Here is a 21,323-nt window from a genome sequence, read left to right on the forward strand (position 1 = left end):
AGGATGCTGCCCTTCTGCTGCCCTCACTTGGAGAGGGAGCTCCCCGCCCCCTGCACCCAGCCCATCAAGTTCGATAAAGCAACTGCAAAGACATCTCCTCTTAGCCACCCCTTCCCCACCCCAAATCAAAATAATGATGGACCAACCTGTCAAACACATTGAGACAAAATAAACCACCCTGCAGGAAGTAGCCTGACTTCCAAGTAAACAAGTTCAAGACATCTTGTCAGACTTAACCTCAGGTATTTGGCTGAAGAGATTAAGTCATTAGACTTCAGGTGTCCCAACTCTTCCTAGCAGAGCGGCTACATTTCCAAAAACGGTTACAGGTTTTCCGGAACTTCCGAATTAAAATATCAAAAGGTCTTTGGGGGGGGGGGTGGATAGGAGAATCTGGAGGTTCTTACATTTAGGGAAACAATGGTTTCCGATTATGTGTGTAAGCAGAAAACGCATTGCAACTGGGGAGGCTGCAATTTGAATTCTTTTTAAAATAAGAAACTGCCTCACCGCCCCCATCCCTAGTGTGGGAAGGTACCAGAGACAGTTTACCGGTCAAGAATAGAAGGAATAGGAGAGAGGAGAGGATCTGCAAAACAGTTTCTCAAGAAAAAAAAACTATCACGAGGGGGGAAAATCGTCTTCATGCAAGATGAGGCTGGGAAGACAAACTTGCTGCTTGCCTTGGAGATGTGAGCCCCTGTCCCCGAAGGTTAATGCGGAGGTCGGGGGGCGGTGTCACCACCTGAGCCGACATTTCTTCCTACCTGCGGTTGGCGCATGGACTAAAAGCCTGAACTCTAAGGACCCTTTCAAGTCAACGAATCTACGAGTCCGACTATTCCGCACACGCAGCCCCACTTTCCTGCAACCAGCCCTGCACTCCCCACTCCGCGATCTCAGTGCGCCCCGGGAGAGGGTCTAAACTGCGGACACCGGGGAGGAGGAGGCCGCCGCTCACCGCGCGACCCTCGCGCCGGCACTCGCTGCGCCACCGGCGCCTGCGACCCCGGCACCCGGTTCGACCGGCGAAGGCGGGAGGGGTGCCAGAAACGGATAATCGTGTCGCTCGCACCTGGCCGAGGATTTTCCGGCTGGTTGTTTGGTTTGGGGGATACGATTTCCCCATTAAACTGAATTAGAGCCAGGTCTGCAGGTGGGAGGGGAGCGGCCGGCGTTTTCCAGTTCCTCCTCCCTCCCGCACTCGCTGGCGAGTTTCCACCTGTTGTGGGAAAGTCGAGGTGGAGCAGGAGAGGGGCGACCGGAACTGGGGCCGGCGGGCCGCGGCATTCGGACACCGCCGGCCCGGGCGGCGGACGCGCCTCGGAGGGCGGAGGGCAGGCGCGCTCCGAGCCCGGGTGCGCGGCGCGCGGGGCCGGCCGTTCCGGGCCGCGGCCGGGCGGGGGAAGGGACCGCTGGTGCCCGACGCGAGCCCACCCCTCCGGGTCGCCGCCTCCCGCCCGCGGGACCCCCGTCTGCCCCAGCCTTGCAGTCACCTGTTTCGCTCTGCAGAGCGCCGTCGCCGCCCCTGTGGCTGTCGCCGCCAGCTCCTAGCTCCGCCATGGTGCTCCGATGACGCGCCCGGAGAGCCGCTCCGCCCTCTTCCTCGGCCTCGCTCAAGCCGGCCCCCCGCCTCCAGGGCCCGCGGCCCAGACAGGTGAGCGCCTTCTGGGGAGGGCGGAGGGCGGAGGGAGGAGAGAGCGCGAGCAGGCCCGCGGGGAGCGGCTTAGGAGCGACGCGCGGGCGCGCCCCCTCGCGGGCAGGTGCGACGTGGCAGCCGCTCGGACCGACGCGGCGGGGTGATGGCTGCGAGAGCGGCGGGCGGAGCCAGGCACCTGGCCGGAGCTCCTACCCACCCCGGAGACGGCGGCGGGCTCCCCGAGGTCTGGAGGTGGGGCGACAACACTTAGTAGCGCCTGCCAGCGGGACGGGCTGAGAATCAGCCAAAGTGACGCGAGGGCATCGGGACGCTCTGTTCTCTGAACTCTGAAGTAGGCAGGTCAGGTTTGACTTCGCCAGGGCTGGAGTTCATGGTGACAGCCGCAAGAGCGTGGTGCCACGTGGAAAGCTGAAGTACACGGGCTGGTTTCCACGCTGGGTTCCGGTTTCCAGCTGCGTTCTAGGACGCCATTATCTTTTCACCAGATCTTTGTATCGGATGAGCCCCAGGGCACACAAGTTAGGGAAACTTAGGCCCGGTGCTGTGGCTTCTTACTCTTGGTTTCCGATTAGCAACTACCTTGCAACTTCTGGCTTGCTAAGGAAGACCAGGGGAAAAAGCAATAGGCAAAAAAAAAAAAAAAAAAAAAAAAAAATATATATATATATATATATATATATATATATATCAGATTATTAGCGGAGGAGTAACCAGTTTCTGCTCTATTAGGCAAATAAACGATAAGCAACAAAATGCTGAAGGGGAAAAAAGTAGCTTGCATAAATGGAAACATAAGGAACAAAACTGACAGCGACCAGTTCCGGCTGGTTACACAGAAATGCACTCCCACAGTTTCGGTTGGCTGAACATAACCAGGAGGTTCCCAACAATTTAAAACCCTTTCAAGGACTTCAGCAGAATCTGTTGAAGGCCCAAGAGTGCCTGGGAAGTGTTGGAGTTCTTGTTCGGGTGACAATTCTCACCATCCTTGCATAAAAAAAACCCTGCCACTCGGTTCAGGAGTGAACTCTTTTTATTTGGTTTACTGGTTCACCGGCTGACTTGATAGGGGTTTTGACTAAGGGACACTGACGCCGTGGTTTGTAGTAATGGCTTCTCCCTTAGTGCCATTTCTACAGTGGGTTAGGCAAACTCATCATTTAGTTATGTGGTCTTCTCAAATTAGTCACATCACTCTTATCAGATGTCTAATCAATAAAAATAAAGTACCAGGTGGGACCAGGTGGTTGTAGACCTCAGCTTGGGTCTCAGCAAAGGCATTTTTTATTACACAAAGTCATCAGAGTTTGAGACACTTTCCTGTGAACATCGGAAGGCTTCTCCTACTTGAATTTAAAGAGTCGAACTCCGGAAGAACATTGATTTACTACCTACTTCAGTAAGCCAGTGAATTCTTTCTGGGATACATACCCCCCCCCCCCAAAGTCAAAACTTACTGGTGTTTGTGTGTGTCTTTTGTGGTTTGCTTTGTTTTGGGCATATGCTTATCTCTTCTTGCGTTCTTCTGCTAACTTATGTTTTAGTCTATCACAAGTTACACAAAAATAAGTGCTATAAGAAACACACCAAAATCCTGCACTTACGCCCCCAATTGCTTATGTGTTTCAAACTTAATGGGGTGTCTGGAACAGGGTGAGCTGTCGCATGAAAATGCAGCGAGGGACAACATCTGTTAAATGTCACACACCACCATGTTATACCTTGTGCTGTACTTAGCACAGAGAAGCCATCTGTCTTGAGTTTCCCACACCCATCTCAAAATCTCCGAATAATCAGGGTTCCCGTTTCCAGGGGGAGGAGCTGAACCTCCTGATGCCATCAGCCCTCCCTCCTGCCTCCTTTGAAACCTCATCCCTCTTTTCTTCTAAAATGCATCTCCATTCAGGGCTCTTTGATTCTGAAAATTTCTTTCCTTGACACCCCACCCTCCCAAATCTATTGTCATACATTTTGTTCACCAAAGATAATAAATGTGCCATAGGCTTATCTTTGTTTAACCAGCTTTATTAGTCTTTCTTGCCTGTCTATAAATAAGCTTTCCAGGTCACAAAATCAAATTTACCTATTATTATTAATCGGTTGTTCTCCTGCCCTTCCTGCTATACCAGATGAAGTCTTCCTCTTGGCTTACACCACTGGCCTGGTTTTTCTCATTCCTCTGTGACCAGTCCTTTTGTCTCTTTTGCTGATTTAAATTCCTCCTTCCGCCCAAACTGTCCCGAAACCTTCCTTTTCCCAAAATTTTAGGCCACAACCTTTCTATTTCTCATAGCCCTCATTTACTGTTATCTCCATCAAGGTGACTCCTAGATCCAGAATATACCCTTGATCTCTGTCCTAACTTCCACCAGGACATTCTCAATGGTCTCTGCACATTTCTATCGGAATGCTTTGCCATTAATTCATCGTGTCTCAAAGCTGCTCCCCTTCAAACCTGCCTGTTTTGAACTCTTCTCTTACTTGCATAGTTTCAACAGCTATTCTTTCCTCTCCCTTGTCACCACTGCTCAAATCATAGTTCCCAAATCTTGTCAACTCATAGTTTTAATTCCACGCTCTCAATTCCTACTGCTCTGCTCCTGGACTCATTCACATCTGAATCAGTCTCTGAACTGCTCTGTCCAAGTTCTGTTCTAATTTCCCTTCATTGGATTAATCTTCTCATACCCTACTTTACATCCACCCCTCCCTTGCTCCAAAACCTTTAAGATTCCCCATTTCTACATAATTAAATGCCAACACCACTTCCCTCCCTGACCACCCCCTCATCACACCCTGAGCTCTCTCCTATCCCACTTTCCACTTTTTATTTCTAGAACTCCTATTTCTAGCCAAATATAAGTTAAAATTTTTGTATGCTCTCATATAAAAGTTGTTCACTTTCTCTAGAACATCTTGCAAATCCCCTCTTTCTGCCTTTGTTGTTGGAACGCTCTACCCTGATTGACTTCCCTGGTCCTGAGTTATTGAATTCCTTCCTTCAGATGCCTCGGTTGAGGTCTTCCTCCTCAGTGAAGCCTGTTCCACTGGCCCTCACTCCCAGCCAGCTTGTCCTCTGAAGCTCTCCACCAGTTCTGGGTTTGCATTCATCTGGCCTTTAACATAGAGTAGGTGTGATTTGTTAGTGCAAATTTGTCCCTTCAATCTGATATGAATTACTTGTTGGCAGGGACTTTGTCTTCTCTCTCTATAGGGTGTCTATAAAGTCTAAAGCCATCAATTATTTTCCTTGTTTACCAATTGCTGATGTCCTTGATGACATAATGTCCATTGCATGCCTTCTGAACTTGATAGCCATCATGCGTCTCTCCCCTGCTGCCCCATTGCCTCACACATAGTGGGCATTGCAGTGTTTAACAATAATCCCTCATTGCCAGACTGTTTTATGTAATGGCTTAGGAATGAATGAAACAAAATAGGCAATGACAGAATTTGGAGAAAGAAATCAAAACATGGTTAAGAAGAAACATTAGTTTTCCTTTCCCAGCAAATTCTGGTTCAGTTTCTCTTATGAGCCTGCCTCCACCACCCATGCGTAAACTGTTCTGTTACAAATCATCTTTCCAGGCACAGCTCTGGACCTCACTTCTCTGGAAAGCTTTTCTTGACCCTCCCACCCCTTGGTGGTCAGATGTAACTGTAGCACTTACTGTAGGTACTGTTGTGACGGTGAACTTCAGGGGGCAAGACCTGTGTCTTGTTCATGCACCACAGAATGTAGAACCCAGTAAGTATTTAACAAATACTTCTGAATGAATGATAAGAGGTAAGAGTAGCTTACATCTTACCTTAAGAGGTAAGAGTAGCTTACATCTTACCTTAAGAGGTAAGATTGCTTACATCTACCAAGCATTGCACTAAGCATCTTATCTCATGATTTTCTTTAAATCTGACAACAACCCTATGAGGAAGGTACATGATTTCCCCCATTTCAGATGAGGAACCTGAGACTTGGAGAGGTTAATTAATTTTCCCAAGGTCAAAAGGGAAGTGATGGTTTTGCTCCTGGCTTTTGTGTCTAGACTCTTGCTACACCAAATGGAAACCATCTTACTACCACCTCTATGGAAAGGAGCTCTCTATTTCTCTGTCCAGGTGTCTCTTGGAATACGAAGGTGGGACTTGATACTGTTAAATCATCTGCAGAGCTTTTTAAAAATAGGATCTATGGGCCTTACCCCAGACCAATAAACACAGTTTCTCTAAGGTGGTGGCATCAGTATATTTTGTTTTATTTTTATTTTTTTAAAAGATTGTGTTTATTTATTTGAGAGAGAGCACAAGTGGGGGGAGGGGCAGAGGGACAAGCAGACTCCCTGCTAAGCAGGGAGCCCCATGTGGGGCTTGATCCCAGGACCCTGAGATTATGAAATGAGCTGAAATCAGATGCTTAACCAACTGAGGCACCCAGGTGCCCCACATCAGTATATTTTAAAAAACATCCCGGTCATTTTAATGTGAATCTGGGTTGAGAGTCACTGGCCTAGACTGATGCCAAACACCTTCCAAGTGAAATCTTTAGCAAAACTTGGACCATAATGGAACTGCCTTCTTTTGTGACTGAGGCCCACAGTTCTGACAAAAACCTAATGATGCTGGCCTGGGAATGTATTATGAACCATGCAGGGATAGAGGAACCCACAAAGCCCACAAAGATATACAGTAGGAGGAAAATCCCGAGGAAAGACCTTCCATTAAAGAATTGGTTGAAGATGGGTAGCTTGATCCTTGAACAAACTAAAAGAAGCACCTGGCCATTAGAACTGGGGAGATAAACTGTGGCTTAATTAAGAACTACCCTGTATCGGGGTGCCTGGGTGGCACAGTCAGTTAAGTGATCGACTCTTGGTTTTGGCTCAGGTTGTGGTCCCCTCCTGCTCATGCTCTCTCTCTAAAATAAATAAATAAATCTTTAAAAAAAGATTTGCCCTGTGTTAGTTTGAGTGAAATGACATACCATTTAATTTACACTTCACCTCCTTCAAAATTTCCCCACAGGTTACAAGAGGCAACTATCTGTCCTTGAAATTGGGATGTAAAAATAAAAGATGCCGCTATGTTGTCGCAAGTATCAAATGAGAAAACAAGGTGAGAACTTTCTGTGCAGTCTCATGCAATACAAGATATACTGGACCTTGATTTTCACATAGAAATAAAGATGAGTCCTGTTTTTTCAAAGACTGTTATGTATGGGTCAAGTAACGATACACGAAGAGCTCTATATTATTTCTGTCTTGCAGCATAAGCAAGTTCCTCTGTATCTAAGAATTTTGTGTTCATGTCATCCAACTATCTCCGAGCTTCAGACTTCACCCTATTAACAGGGGCAGGCTTATAAACTATAAGAAAAACATGTTCCTCAAATATGAGAGCTAAGCAATTAATGAGAGAGAAAATGCAGTGTTCTCCACTGGGATGCTACTTGCAGACCCTCTGAGATATACAGTAGTCTCACTCAGGATAACTTATGGCCTTGAGAAACAACACAGGGACGTTCTTTCATGTAAATTCTTTTTTTTTTTTTTCCTTCACCCTCTGTCTTACCACCCTGGTGCCCTGAGGGGCAGCTTGCAGATCAATCGTTCTGCGATTACTTGAATAGAAGCCAGATTCTATTTAATAGCAGAGCGGAAGAAACAACTAGAAATTTGACACAGTAGTTTATCTGGTTTGTCAAAACAAAATAAGAATTCTTTAGAATTTTATCGAACAGTACGTTAAGGGTCTTTTTACTTTTTAGAGTAAATATGACACAATGGATAGCTTTAGAACAAGCTAACATGACTATGATTCAGACGTGTGCAACTGGTACAGTTTAGTAGAACATACACGACTCAAATGAACATACTATGGGCCAGAAACTTAAGTTACAAAATAGAGTCAATATTACAATTAATACAGATAGGTAAGTAAAAACTGTTGCTTCTCAGATTCTGCACACTTAAAAAAAAAACCATAAACTTTACACAATAATGGAAATTATGCATTTCTACTCAGGGTATCTTACACACACACATAAGCCTAAAAAGTTACGGTCACATTTTGGTTTTGTTCCAGTGATGCACGATCACATGAAATGTTCTATCTGTTTCGTGTAAAAGAGACATTTGGCCGAAGTGCAACAGCTGCTAAGTTAAAAATATTTCCATAAAAATGTTTAGATGAAAATAATCCCAAGCATCCTGATGTTTAGGATTATTTTGAGAGTCCTTACAAAGAGTCCTTATGAATTGTAGAAATAGAAGCAGTTAGGAAATTTCAGTGTATTTTGTCTTTTTTTTTTTTTTCTTTTAACACAAGTAAACAAATACTGGATTTAAAGTGCAGCTTCTTTCTCCTCTCCCTTAGATTCTCCCTCCCCTGCGAAGATCAGTTCTGTCTGTTAGAATCTCCACGGAAGGCTGGAAGCAAACTGAGCGACAGTCAAGTCTGTGTGTCTCGAAAGTCAGTGATGGCCTTCCACAGTGTGCACAGCGTCCCTCCTCTGTTTAAAGACACAGGAACATAGGGGAGAGAACACCTCGTTTGAAACACTGCCCTTGATGTATACATGTGACTTCTTCACCTCTAGCTACTCTGATCAGAACACAACGATCCCAAAGTCTTATCGGTCCTCACGTATTCTTTCTATGTTTGGTCATCACCCCTCCCTGCCTTTCCTTCCCACTCCCACAGACTACCAGTTCCCAAAGCATCATTGCAGATTTTCAGCACATTTGAAACGGGTCTTTACAGAATTCTATGCGAGTCAGTTATGCATATGCTTGGCCGGCAGAGAAAACTACGATAAGAAACTGTATCACATTATACGTGGTATGTGGATGGCAAATCAGCACCTATTCTATTATTTCTAATAATTATGGTACAGTCCTGACCTAAATGAGAGCATTTGTTTAAGGCAGCTTTAAAATAACTGCATGGCCTCAGTCTACTCGATTATCAAGAAATTCTTTGAGTTGATTTGCATTTACTGACATAGATATTGGTGATAAGAGTGCCCAGTAATAGCTTGGCACAACAAACTCAGTTTACTCAGAGCCAGTGCGAACCAGAGAACGGGGCCCAGGACTGCTGAGATGGTTACAGCTGGGGAGGGGCCCGGCCAGAGCAGGAACCCAGAGCTCTTTCCATCATGAAAAAGGAACAGAAAGAAAAGTGGTACCTTAGTCTGAGGCATTTTAAATCATCACGTGTAACATAGAAGAGAACATCCTCTAGTGAATAATCCTCGGCCAAAAACTGTGGAGAAAGTAAAATATACACAAAAGTAAGATGTTTTGTACAGCTTTAATAAATAACGCTACCCATAATATAAATGTTGGCAGTAATTTAAAAATGAATCTAAAAGGAAATCTACTAAAAACATAATCTTCTGGAATTATTAGGAAAAAGTCCCCCCCTTACAAAATAATTGCAAAGAAATACGTCCATATGACTTCCAAATGCATAAAGATTATAAGCAGCACAATTTCTGAATGGCCTTCTAATGAACAGATACAACTCATTTTGTAATTACATCTGCTGTTCATAAGATAACATTTATATATATATTTTTACTTATTTTATTTAAAGTCAATTAGTTAACATACAATGTATCATGAGTTTCAGATGTAGAGTTCAGTAATTCATCAGTTGCATGTAACACCCAGTGCTCAGTACATCACGTGCCCTCCTTAGTGCCCATCACCCAGTGACCCCATCCCCTCCCCCGTAACGTTTATTTTTGAGAGGTTTGTTGCTGTGTAGCTTTATTTTTCTCAAGTGGATAAAAAGGTATTGTTTACACTTAATTTCTGAATTTATTTTTTCATAGCTAATAAGAGGTACTTTTAAAATAATTACGATAAAAATCAGAGACCTGAATTTAAACTGCAGCTTTAATTTTAAATTAAAAAAAAGGCAATAATTTAGTGGGCCATCAATTACTACTCCTTAATTGTGACTTGAGTCTTAGTTCGAGGAATAAATATTTCAGAGAACTTGAATGGATGCGTCATTCTCCAGAAGCAAGAGAGCCATTTAAATTTAAGTAGCAGTAACTTGTTCAATGCAGATTTCTGAGGTAACCCGAAATTTTATTTAGTAGCCCAATGGATTCAAGTAAAGAGAAAAAAAAATCTTTATTTTTAGTTGTTTAAAAAATTTAAACATAAAACTAAAGTTCATGTAATATTGTATTGGGCCCTTCCTATAAAATAATAAAAAATATAACTTCTTAGTGTGTGTATGTGTGTATACATATATGTAATCTTCAAACACAAGCGCTACAGCTGCTGATGACCAAAGTCTGGAAGGAGCTGAGGGGAATTAGGTTATTATAGATATAGAAAGTGTTCCTGACACACGTTGACTGGCTAGATCTATTTTATTAAATATCAATAAATAGCCACTGCCCAGTAGAGTCTAATAATGTTGTGAGAGAACTAAAAAGTCAAACATAAGAGAGAATTAGAAACTTTACAATTTTAGTTTTGTCTTGATTTTCCCACTCTTCCTTATTTTCAGTTCAAAAATATAAAAAATCCTTAGGGGTCCTGGACCACAGAGCTTTTGCCTACCTCATTGTCTTTGCACGTTCAGCACCCCGACCCCCAGAAAGATTTTTCCCTCCTCACCCCCCTCCCCAAATATACATACAGATGGCTTGGTTTATTCCTACCAATGCCTTTAGACTTCAGCTCATTCACCACCTTCCTGAGAACCTTCCCTAACCTCTTCCTCTCTCTGTCTCCTAACACCTGATAACCTTTCCTTCATAGAGTTTATCAGGGTATCATCCTGCTTTATCCGTGGAATTACTTGATAACCGTCTGCCGAGCCTAGTCCGTATCCGCAGGAGGGCTCACCAGTGTATATGCCCCGTGCCTCGCACACAGTAGGCGCTCAACATTATGAAGTGAAAGAAAAGCTTGTCCCACGGACAGTTTTCTTTACCCGACTTATAGTGTCTTCATCAGCTCCCTTTTCTCTTAGCCACTCAGTAAGTTCAGACTCTTCAGTATTTGTGCCAGGAGAATCCCGGGGGCATTCAGGCAATCCAGGAATATCTAGGACAGAATTGGGGAGGGAGGGACATTCTTAGCTTCTCACAGAGGCCGTCTGAGACCCTCCCAGTCAACCAACATTTATTACTACTTTAAAAGATTTTGCTCGATCAGAAAATAATAGAAACAATCAAGATGGGTAGTATAAATGGTAATATAAGCAAACCTCTTAAAGACTACTAATAAATGGAGAGGCAGAAGCAATAATGTAATGACATTCCCACCTTATACTTTCATATCAATTCTATAGGTTCTTAGAATAAACTTGTTTCACCAAAACTGTACTGTGGGTTTTTCATGCGACAAACATGAGCATAATTAGCAGAAAACCATATAATCACATAATAATCTCTTTTTCACTATTTGCAATAATATGGGAAAAACCCCAGGATATACAGAATACAAATGCAAAAATGACCAAATATAGTATTTTATTCTAGTAATCTCATTTGAAAATTAAAAAAAATAAAGACCAAAAAAGTGTTAGAGCCCTATTTACCTCAAATAATCTCAGGAAAAGATGACCATGAATCATCTTATTTGAAATTAGGTTATACTGAAATTATAGTTTGCTGCAATTAAGAACTGGATATTTCTTAAAAGCAATTTCTGCTTGTAGTCGCCGTACAAGTGACAGATGCCAATTAAGCCATGAAATAAAACTGCCCGTTGGCTTTCTCCCCTTTTTGTGGCAGCCTGGTTTAACAGTATCACTTAAAAATTTTCTATTATTCACCTATTGGTTGGGACTTAAGCTTCAGGTGTTTAATTTCTTGGTCTTTTTCTTCAATAGCTTGATGAAGGAGTGCTTGTAATTCTTTCTCTTTCTGAACCAATTCTTCCAGTAATCTGTAAAAGAAAGGTATATTGGTTGACATGATAATAAAGCTGGAGCAGCCACAGTGACCTTCTGGATCTGGATTTTTCAAGCTATAAGGAACACAGACGCCCCTGGGATCTTATTGAAATGCAGATTGTGATCCAGTAATTTTGGGAGTAGGTCTGAGATTCTGCATTCCTTTTTTAAAAAAAAAAAAAAATATATATATATATATATAACTTCCTGCTAAGCAGGGAGCCTGATACGATGTAGGACTTGATCCCAGGACCCTGGAATCGTGACCCGAGCCAAAGGCAGACGCTTAATGACTGAGCCACCCAGGGACCCCACAATTCTGCATTTCTAATGCGTTCCCCCAGGTGATACTCATATTGCTGGTCCTCAGACCCCCCATGTTGAGTAGCGAGGCTCTAGAAGGCTTGTACTTTCAGCTACCCCAACTGTCTGCCAAATCTTCAGAGATAGGGGTGTCTGGGTGGCTCAGTTGGTTAAGCGTTTGCCTTGGGCTCAGGTCATGATCCTGGGGTCCTGGGATCGAGCACCATGTCAGGCTCCTTGCTCAGCATGGGAGTCTGCTTCTCCCTCTCCCTGCTTGTGCTCTTTCTCACTGTCTCTCAAATAAATAAATAAAATCTTAAAAAAAAATCTTCAGAGATATTTTGGGTTTTTTTTACCATAAATGGCAAATAAAGAAAGTAAAATAAAATATATATGATATTAACACAGCTACATTTTACACGTGTGACCCTTCATCAAAAAAAGTTGATTATGGATGATATAATAATCAATGCAAAGCAGAAGGGCAGTCTTTTTTTTTTTTTAACTGAAAATTTGAGAAGTAAACTATAGGTGAGGTACCCTATAGTACTCAGTAAACGGTAATGGTTGTTGCTAGAATTGTTGAGGATGTTACTATTATTCCTCTCCCTTCTGAGGGGACTGGTGAAGTGGGTGAAAGGATAGTTGTGTTCCTGGTACAGTCAGTTCTTAGTTGGCACCTGAAGAATTCTCCAAAGAAACAAGGAGAAACTAACATCATTTATACCCGAGTTCTTATTCATGAAAGGTTCACTGTGCAACTAAGAGCCAACTGGTATCCTCCTCACCAGTTCTAACACTGTTCTCTGAAAAAAGATTTCAAGTTAGGAAGGGAGATTTTTTTTTAGAAAACTATCATTGGGTGACTCGGATTCAGAATTTTACGTTAAGGTACATAATTATTCATAAGATCATCAAGAGAAATTGCTGCATACCCTACAGCTCTTAGCAAACTGTATTTGTTTCATTTTCTCAGGATGGATAGATTTAACTCAGGACCGGAGTCCATTCCAAAAGTTGGTTTCTGCTTCAGTTGCCTTGTTCTGAAGGCAGCACAGGCCCAGCTGAAAGCCAGCCCTGGGCTTGAGCCACACACTTCCTGTGTTAACTTTGGTAAATCACTAACCGCCTCTGGCCTGCTGTTTTCTCATCTGTGAAAAGGTAAAGGAAAACATCCCGAAAGGATGACTGTGAACGTTCAATGAGACAGCTGTGGCTAGTGTGCCAAGGACAGCGCCGGGCGTCAGGGTGGGCGATCCTGTCCCCTGCGGCAGCCTCGGGCCCAGGGCTCGGGGAGGCTCCTTCTCCTTTCCCACAGGACAGAGATGTGAGGCCCTGAGGAGAAAGGATCGGAGTAGAGTGGGCAGCAGAAGCGGGACGAAAAGGAAGACTCTCGAGAGGCGGCCACAGAAGGTGGTTTGAGAAAGATTACTTAAAGACCAGCAAAGTAAGGGGCGCCTGGGTGGCACAGCGGTTAAGCGTCTGCCTTAGGCTCAGGGCGTGATCCCTGCGTTATGGGATCGAGCCCCACATCAGGCTCCTCCGCTATGAGCCTGCTTCTTCCTCCCCCACTCCCCTGCTTGTGTTCCCTCTCTCGCTGGCTGTCTCTATCTCTGTCGAATAAATAAATAAAATCTTTAAGAAAAAAAAACAAAGACCAGCAAAGTAAGCATCGGATCGAAGGCGATGTTTATCACTCCAGCAAGAATGGTATTCCAGGAGACCGACAGCAAGCTCAGCATGAATTTGTAAGCTGGCAATTTCTTGGTCTAGGATGTATTTTTGTCTTCCTTGATGATTTACATGGATGGAATAGTGATGGCATATTCTTACTTCTTTTTTTTTTTTTTTTTTTTTGAAGAACACAGTGACTTTTTCTAGAATTTAACCTATGTATATCTAGACTACATATTTTCTTTCTATCTTTAAAAGCCAGAACTTAACAGTGAAAGCAGAGCACTGACAGGCCACTTCATCTGTCCCAAATTTAGCTCTCAAAAATTATTTATTTACCCAGTCCATCAGTTTTATTTTTACTGTTCCTTCAGTTAAGAGGGAAGTTCTTCAAAATTAAGGCAATTGCCTGCCTCTCTGTTCCAGAAAAATCTGGCAAGCATCTGCCCTGAGGTCAATTTTTTAACTCAGATGGGTGAGTAATTCCAGAATTGGATGACAGATAAGCAGTCAGCTCTGCGTGAGTTAGGTTTTAGCTAACTCGGCATTATTGTCCCGCAGTACTGTCCCAACCACTGGTGTGAAGTGAATTATTTCCAGAACATTTTATGTAAAATACCCCCAAAATATAAGTAAAATATACATTCTAAAGCTACCATGTTATTTTCTCTATTTGGTATTATTACTGGTGATCTAATAATCAAGAGCTAGATAAACCTGATTTACCTTCATTAGTGATTATCTAAATATAAGCTTAAGATTTCTAACATGAGGGCTATAGCCTTCCTAAAAACACACTAACACTTCCTGTAAGTTTATTTTGCAGTGTATGTACTTTTTAAAAAGATTTATTCATTTTATTCTATTTTTTAATTTTTTTAAAACTTTTAAAAAAGATTTTATTTATTTATTTGACAGAGAGAGGGAGAGAGAGAGAGAGCAAGCACAAGCAGGTGGAATGGCTGGCAGAGGGAGAGGGAGAAGCAGGCTCTCTGCTGAGCAGGGAGTGGGACTCAATCCCAGGACTCTGGGATCAGGACCTGAGCAGAAGGCAGATGCTTAACCGACTGAGCCACCCAGGTGTCCCCTGTTTATTTATTGTAGAGAGAGAGAGAGAGAGGGAGAGAGAGTGGGGGGGGAGGGGCACAGGGAGAGCATCTCCAAGCCGACTCCCCTCTGCGCGCGGAGCCTGACGTGGAACTCGATCTCAGGACCCTGAGATCATGACCTCATGGTCATGAGTGGGATGCTCACTCCACTGAGCCCCCCAGGCGCCCCTGCAATGCATGAACTTCTATATATCACGCAATATTCAACTGAAAATGATACAGACAAGACCAGTCTCTCATTTCTGGTGCTTAGTACCAGAACGGAGGCAGCTGCCCTTTTTTTTACATCATGCGTGAGGTGAATGTTGTCCTTTCTCTGGGGGCGACGGGGAGGAGCTGTGGGAGATATTACTAGAAACAGGAAAAGGAGGCTCATAATCCTGTAGCTGTCACAGATGTAAGGGTAAATATGTAGAGAAAAAAACATGAATGTGGGCTGTTGTAAAAAATGCAATAACAATAAAGAAATAGGGCAAGTCGTAGCCCTCCCAACAGAGATGCGGGCAGCGGCCCTCGGCAGGGCAGCCCCTCCGGCCTGCAGATGGCGCACGCGCGGCAGACAGAGGGCGGGACAGGATGGAAAACGGGGCGACTCCAATGGTCCAAGGAGAGAAGGGAAAGGCGGCACTCGGCAGAGGCGGGTTCTGTTGACACAAGCCAGGGTATATAGACAGAAGGTTTGAGGGCCAGAGAAACAAGCACACCAGCTCATTGGTAAATAAAGTAGCTTTACTCCCTGTGTAATTCTGACCGTGGGTGGAGGAGGAGTTGGGGGTCAGACCCAAATAGTGACAAGCGAACATTCCTCCTCCAGAGATCAGAGGGGGGTATAAAAAACAACTCCATCTAAGATTGGGTGACAGAGTAAACTAAAAAATAGGACTAAAGTTAACACCTACTATAATGGATGCAGTGTCATGATTGGGGTATTGCTTGAGAAGAAGGGGAAATGAGGGACACCAAGGATTTCCACGGAAGTCTCAGAGGAGGAAAGACACAAATTCTTTCACTAAGTACTAGAGATGCCAAGTAAGAGCTGGGTTTCTGAGGACAGACTTCCAGGATGTGGAAGTCTGAAAGCCATTTCCCCTGATTCAGAAAGATTTCTCTATGCAAATCATAGATGATATGTACGGATTTACTCAATCATGCAGCCAGAATTCATGTTTCTGAATATAAGATGGGCTTTGTACTACTTGTACTAAGCTTGGTATTCAAGCTTAACTTAAAAAACTTATGACAAGAAATAAAATATGTTTTATCTTCCTGGTGAACAAGATTTTTAACTAAATATTTGAACAACTGTTGTTGATTCACCCCCCCCAAAAAAAGGTTTCACTATAAATCCAGAGTCGTAAAGTCAGTTGCTCACGTGTCAACTGTAGCCAGCACAGGAAGCTATAAATCATAGACTCAGACCTTGAACTGTGCCAATATCTGTGAAGAACAGGAAATATTTACTCTTCACTTAATAACCTGATCATGTGGATTCTATGTCACCAAATTCTCAAAGAAAAATTAAAGTCCAGATATGACAGAGCATATTCAAAATAAAATAGGATCATAAATGTGGTCAACTGATCATCCTTTCAGGGCTCTTTTTGGAAAAGCAAAGCTTTAGCACCACTAAATTTATTCTCAAGAACAGAGATCTTCCTCTTCTAAAAGAACTTGATATTCCAAATCATAGGCTTTCAAGAACATGGATTTTCTGTCTTTCAGTGTTTCTGGGATGGTACACGCTGCTCTGAGTCTGTGTCCAAGACAGTTTCTGAAGTTACAACTACTTTGAAAATCTCAGTGTACTTGAGATAAAGCAGGGATAAAAGAACGGTGCTGACCAAGGCTTGAATTGGTAGAAGCGGAAAACGATTTTGTCTAAAGAGACTAAGACAAATCTCTCTTGTTTAATAAAGGAAGATTATCAAACCAAGTTACGTGAATGGGATAAAGGAATCATTTTGTATTCTCAAGATCAAACTTTAATTTTGGGGGGGGGTGCGGAAAAGAGAGACGGAGAGAGAAAATCTTTAGCAGGCTCCACTCTCAATGCGGAGCCCAATGAGGGGCTTGACCTCACGACCGTGAGATCATGACCCGAGCCTAAATCAAGAGTTGGGTGCTTAACTGACTGAGCCACCCAGGTGCCCCATCTGTGGACCAAACTTTAAAATAGAGCCAACACACATGCACTTATATAAAAGTAAGGGAAAGGAACCCCACCCACATCAGAATAGGACTTACCTATTAGTTTCTATTTTCATCCTTCCAAGTTGCACATTGAGGGACCGGTGAGCATTTTGAGAATCGTGGGATACAGTAGAACTGAGTGTGCTCACCCCTGAGGTAGCCACAGCATCTTCAATGACAGCATGAGGTCTTCGGATAGTTTGGTTGGAGGGCCGTTCCTCATGGTCATCTTCTGCATCCAAGTCTTCTTGATCAGCGGTATCACTCTCAGATGCTAGGCTGAAATGGGGCCTCAGTTCTGTTAGACATAACATCAACAACAGTGTTAATAAAATAGGGCTGCTTTAATTTCTTCCGACATGAATGTCCTCTCCCCTACTATCAGTAAGATATGTATTCCAAACCGGTTTTCCAAATGTAGGGATGGATTTCTGGGCATTAATTTACAGTTTTTCTCCCAGTGAATCTGCAAAATTCACAGGATGTATTGACTCAGAATGACCTAATTCAAAACAGAAGAAAAATGGCCACACCACACAGAAGATATGTGGGGAAGGGCAGCTGGATGGCTCAGTTGGTTAAACGTCTACCTTTAGCTCAGGTTATGATCCCAGGATCCTGGGATCGAGCCCCACATCAGGTTCCCTGCTCAGTGCGGAGTCTGCTTCTCTCTCTCTGCCTCTCCCCTTGCTCGTGCTTGCTATCGATCTCTCTCAAGTAAATAAACAAAATTTAAAAAAAAAGATATGTGGGGGAAGCCTCGGTGGCTCAGTCGGTTAAGTGTCTGCCTTTGGCTCAGGTCATGATCCCAGGGTCCTGGGATCGAGTCCTGCATCAGGCTCCTTGCTCAGCAAAGAGCCTGCTTTTCCCTCTGCCTGCTGCTCCCCCTGCTTGTGCTCTCTCTCTCTGACAAAAAAAAAAAAAAAAAAAAAAAAAGGTATGTGGGGAAAATGCTAAAATCAGAAAGGCAGTTATGTAAAAACCTGTTAATATAAACATTTGTTTATACAAGTAAAATTCATTTTTTATATTATACAATATCTGGCAAGTATTAACTCACTTAGAAATGAGGAAACTGAGATATAGTGAGAGTATCTAAATAAAAGTAAATACACAGAATACTTTTTGCCCGTAACGGTCAGAGTGTAAAGGAAAGGAGGGGGTCCTGAAAATGCCACATGTGCTTATATTCACTCTAGTAAGACTGTTTTTGACTATTGGATTGATTCTTAGTGTGAGTCCTACTGCGTTGACTAATCACTGAAATTTAAAGCTCAAATGTTATAATCGCCAACTTAAATACATCGCATGACTTCATCTGCGTGTCACTTCACAACTGGGATGATATCTTCCCATAGAAAACAATACTATAAATTGTAATTATGTTCTCAAAATGGACTAGACATAGGAATTACACTCATCATCTAAGTGAAATCAGGGTAGCAGAAATACCAGATCTTCACTCCATATGCTGTGGCACACGATGAAAGCCACGGAGAGTCTCAGCTGAAGAAAAGCACATTCACACAACATTTTGCCTTGCTATCCCGAGGGCTCACAGACTCCCTGAAGCCTGTCCAGAGAGTCCGTGAACCCACAGGTTAAGAGCCCCTGGATGGGGAGACGGCTCCAGGGGGAGTGACAGAAGACCCCATCCCACCACCCATCTAGCCACCAGGGCAAAGCAGCCCAAGGCTGACTAGTTAACAAATCCTCCAGGTAACTTTTCTTTCCTTACCTTACTGGACCTGGGTATGGTATTTTCCTCTAAATCTCTGGCTGCTGCTTCTCTTCAGATCATTTTTTTTTTTTTTTTAATCTACCATCAGCTCCTTAAAAGCTGGAACCTGGAATTCTACCCTTTACTTTTTTATATTTCTACTTACTCTCCATAGTTAAGTCCTTGAAATCTATCAACGTTAAGTACTTCTAGCCCTGACCCTGTGACATCCAGCACCTCCTAGATATTCTTGCTGGGCAGGAATTCCAGATTCAACCATTAAAAAACAACAACAACTCCTCATCTTGCTCATAACAAAAATCAGGGTGCCCTTCTTCAGGGGCCAGGTTTATGTAGCTCTGACTTCCTTGATCTCTCTTTGTCTATTATTTTTCTTACTTTTTACTGTAGTAAAAAAATGCATGACATAAAATTTACCACTTTCACCATTTCTAAGTACCCAGTTCAGTAGTGTTGAGTAAATTTATATCATACTGAGCCACTCTCCAGGGCTAGTTTTAAAGTTGCAAACTTTTGTAAGTTTCATCTTGCAAAACTGAAACTCTATAGCCATGAAACACCAACTCCCCATCCCCCCTACCCCTGGCCTTGGCACCACCATTCTACTTTCTGTTTCTGTGAGTTTGACTACTGGAGTTACCGCCTGTAAGGAGAGTTATTCAGTGTTTGTCTTTTTGAGACGGCTTATTACTTCACTTAGCATAATTTCCTGAAGATTCATCCATGCTGTAGCATGTATCAGAATTTCCTTCCTTTTTAAGGCTGAATAATATTCCCTTGCACGTATAGACCACATTTCGTTTATCATTCATCAGTGGATACTTGTGTTGGTTCCACCTCTTGGTTTATTGTAAGTAATGCTGTTATGAGTGTGGGTGTGCAAATCTCTCTTTGAGATCCTGCTTTCAATCCTTTGTTTGGATATATATCCAGAAGAGGAACTGCTGGATTGTATGATAATTGTAGTTTTAAATTTTTTGAGGAGCTATTATGCTATTTTCCATGGTGGCTGCATTGTTTGATAATCTCACCAACAGTATACCAGGGTTCTCATTTCTCCACATCCTTGTCCTTCATCTCTTAAGGTTAACCAAGCTCCACCTCTACTCTGCCTTCTACGTTATCTCTTTCCAAAATTCCATTTCCTAACTCATCTATAGTAGGAGGGTCTCAAAATCAGGTGTTTAACTTTTGCAAACCCGGAACCCAGTACACAGGTTAGGACGTATTAGCCTCTCAAGAAAAGGTTGACAGAATGGAAGACTTATACTACTAGGATGATTTGTATATAAGGGAACAAAATAATTTGTTTTTTAAAGATTTTATTTATTTGACAGAGACAGCCAGCGAGAGAGGGAACACAAGCAGGGGGAGTGGGAGAGGGAGAAGCAGGCTCCTAACGGAGAAGCCCAACGTGGGGCTCAATCCCAGAACGCTGGGATCAAGCCCTGAGCCGAAGGCAGACGCTTAACGACTGCGCTACCCAGGCGCCCCCCCAAAATAATTTTTAAAAATCTTACTTTACAAATCATTTAGGGGCACCTGGGTGGCTCAGTCAGTTAAGCATCCAACTCTTGATTTCAGCTCAGGTCATGATCTCAGGGTCCTGAGATGGAGCCCTGCACCTGGCTCTGCACCCAGCTGGGGTCTGCTTGAGATTCTCTCTCCCCCTCTTCCTTTGCCCTCCCCCTACCTCTAAAATAAATAAATAAATAAGTTTAAAAAAACAAGAAAAAATAATGTAAGAAAGTGTAATTCTAGCTTAAGTTAGAACATAAGATTAGCCTTTTAAATTTTTCTAAAATTATTCTTAAATTTCTTTTATAGTATCCAAACTGAAAATTTAAAAACAATGAAAAAGTTTTGTTGTGCTGTTGACTATCCTCTGACTTTTGGGGAAGGAAACTTTCTGATATTTATTATTCTATTTAAATATCCCCTTATATAGCCCTAACTCTGTACACTTTATCATCTTAAGTATGTATAAACGACTGAAAAAGTCTCTCAAATAATTCGAAAGAAAGTAGAAAAGTGTAAGCAAACGCAATACTTTCTTATTTTGGTCTTCCGTGGCGGCTCCCTGAGTATACATCACCAAATTCCACACTGTAAAATATGCAGTATGCCTCTGTTCTTTGTCCTCAAAGAGGTAAAAATCTAAACAGCCTAGAAGGAATATATCGAAGAGCCATGAGAGCGTGTTCAAAGATGACATGAAATTATAAGCACAGATTAATGCAGCTAAAAATATCTTAGATGATCTCAGTCATACACCTAGCTACATACATAACTCACAAGGGCATGTATTAAGAATGCTAAGAGGTTGGGGCCCCTGGGTGGCTCAGTCGGTTAGGCTGATCCCAGGTCAGGCTGTGATCCCAGGGTACTGGGATGGAGCCCCACACTGGGCTCCCTGCTCCACGGGGAGCCTGCTTCTCCCTCTGCCTGCTGCTCCCCCTTCTGCGCTCTCTCTCTCTCTCTCTCAAATGAATCAATAAAATCTTTAAAAAAAGAATGCTAAGAGGTAAATAAAGCACATTTGCAATAACTAAATTCAGTGGTGGTTTACTCATGGATGGATTCCTAAGCAGGATTCTGGAGGGAAATGCCTTGCTTGGTGGGGAAAGGGGCAGAGACGTTTGAGAGAAAGAAGTTCAAATGGTGGTCCTGAGCCCCCTGAGGAGAATGGAAGGCAGAACGGACTGTCAGGAGCCAAGTGTCAAGA

General features: G+C 43.0%; 1 protein-coding gene across 2 annotated transcripts in view; it reads right to left on the reverse strand.

Annotated features, from left to right (window-relative positions):
• Positions 1–7,328: 7,328 nt before the first annotated feature.
• The window catches only part of MAP3K5 (mitogen-activated protein kinase kinase kinase 5), a 190,874-nt gene continuing 176,879 nt past the window's right edge, over positions 7,329–21,323 (reverse strand). For both annotated transcript variants that reach the window (XM_008691227.2, XM_040627839.1), the window contains 5 exons: positions 16,912–17,155; positions 11,462–11,574; positions 10,616–10,728; positions 8,844–8,920; positions 7,329–8,165 (listed from right to left, as the gene is read on the reverse strand). In XM_008691227.2, the coding sequence (XP_008689449.2) occupies positions 8,105–8,165; positions 8,844–8,920; positions 10,616–10,728; positions 11,462–11,574; positions 16,912–17,155 (608 nt within the window). In that variant the 3' untranslated portion in view covers positions 7,329–8,104. The remainder of the gene's footprint in view (positions 8,166–8,843; positions 8,921–10,615; positions 10,729–11,461; positions 11,575–16,911; positions 17,156–21,323) is intronic.

Source organism: Ursus maritimus, unplaced genomic scaffold (genome assembly GCF_017311325.1).
Source record: "Ursus maritimus isolate PB19 unplaced genomic scaffold, ASM1731132v1 scaffold_13, whole genome shotgun sequence".
In the NCBI taxonomy this organism is placed as follows: Eukaryota; Metazoa; Chordata; class Mammalia; order Carnivora; family Ursidae; genus Ursus; species Ursus maritimus.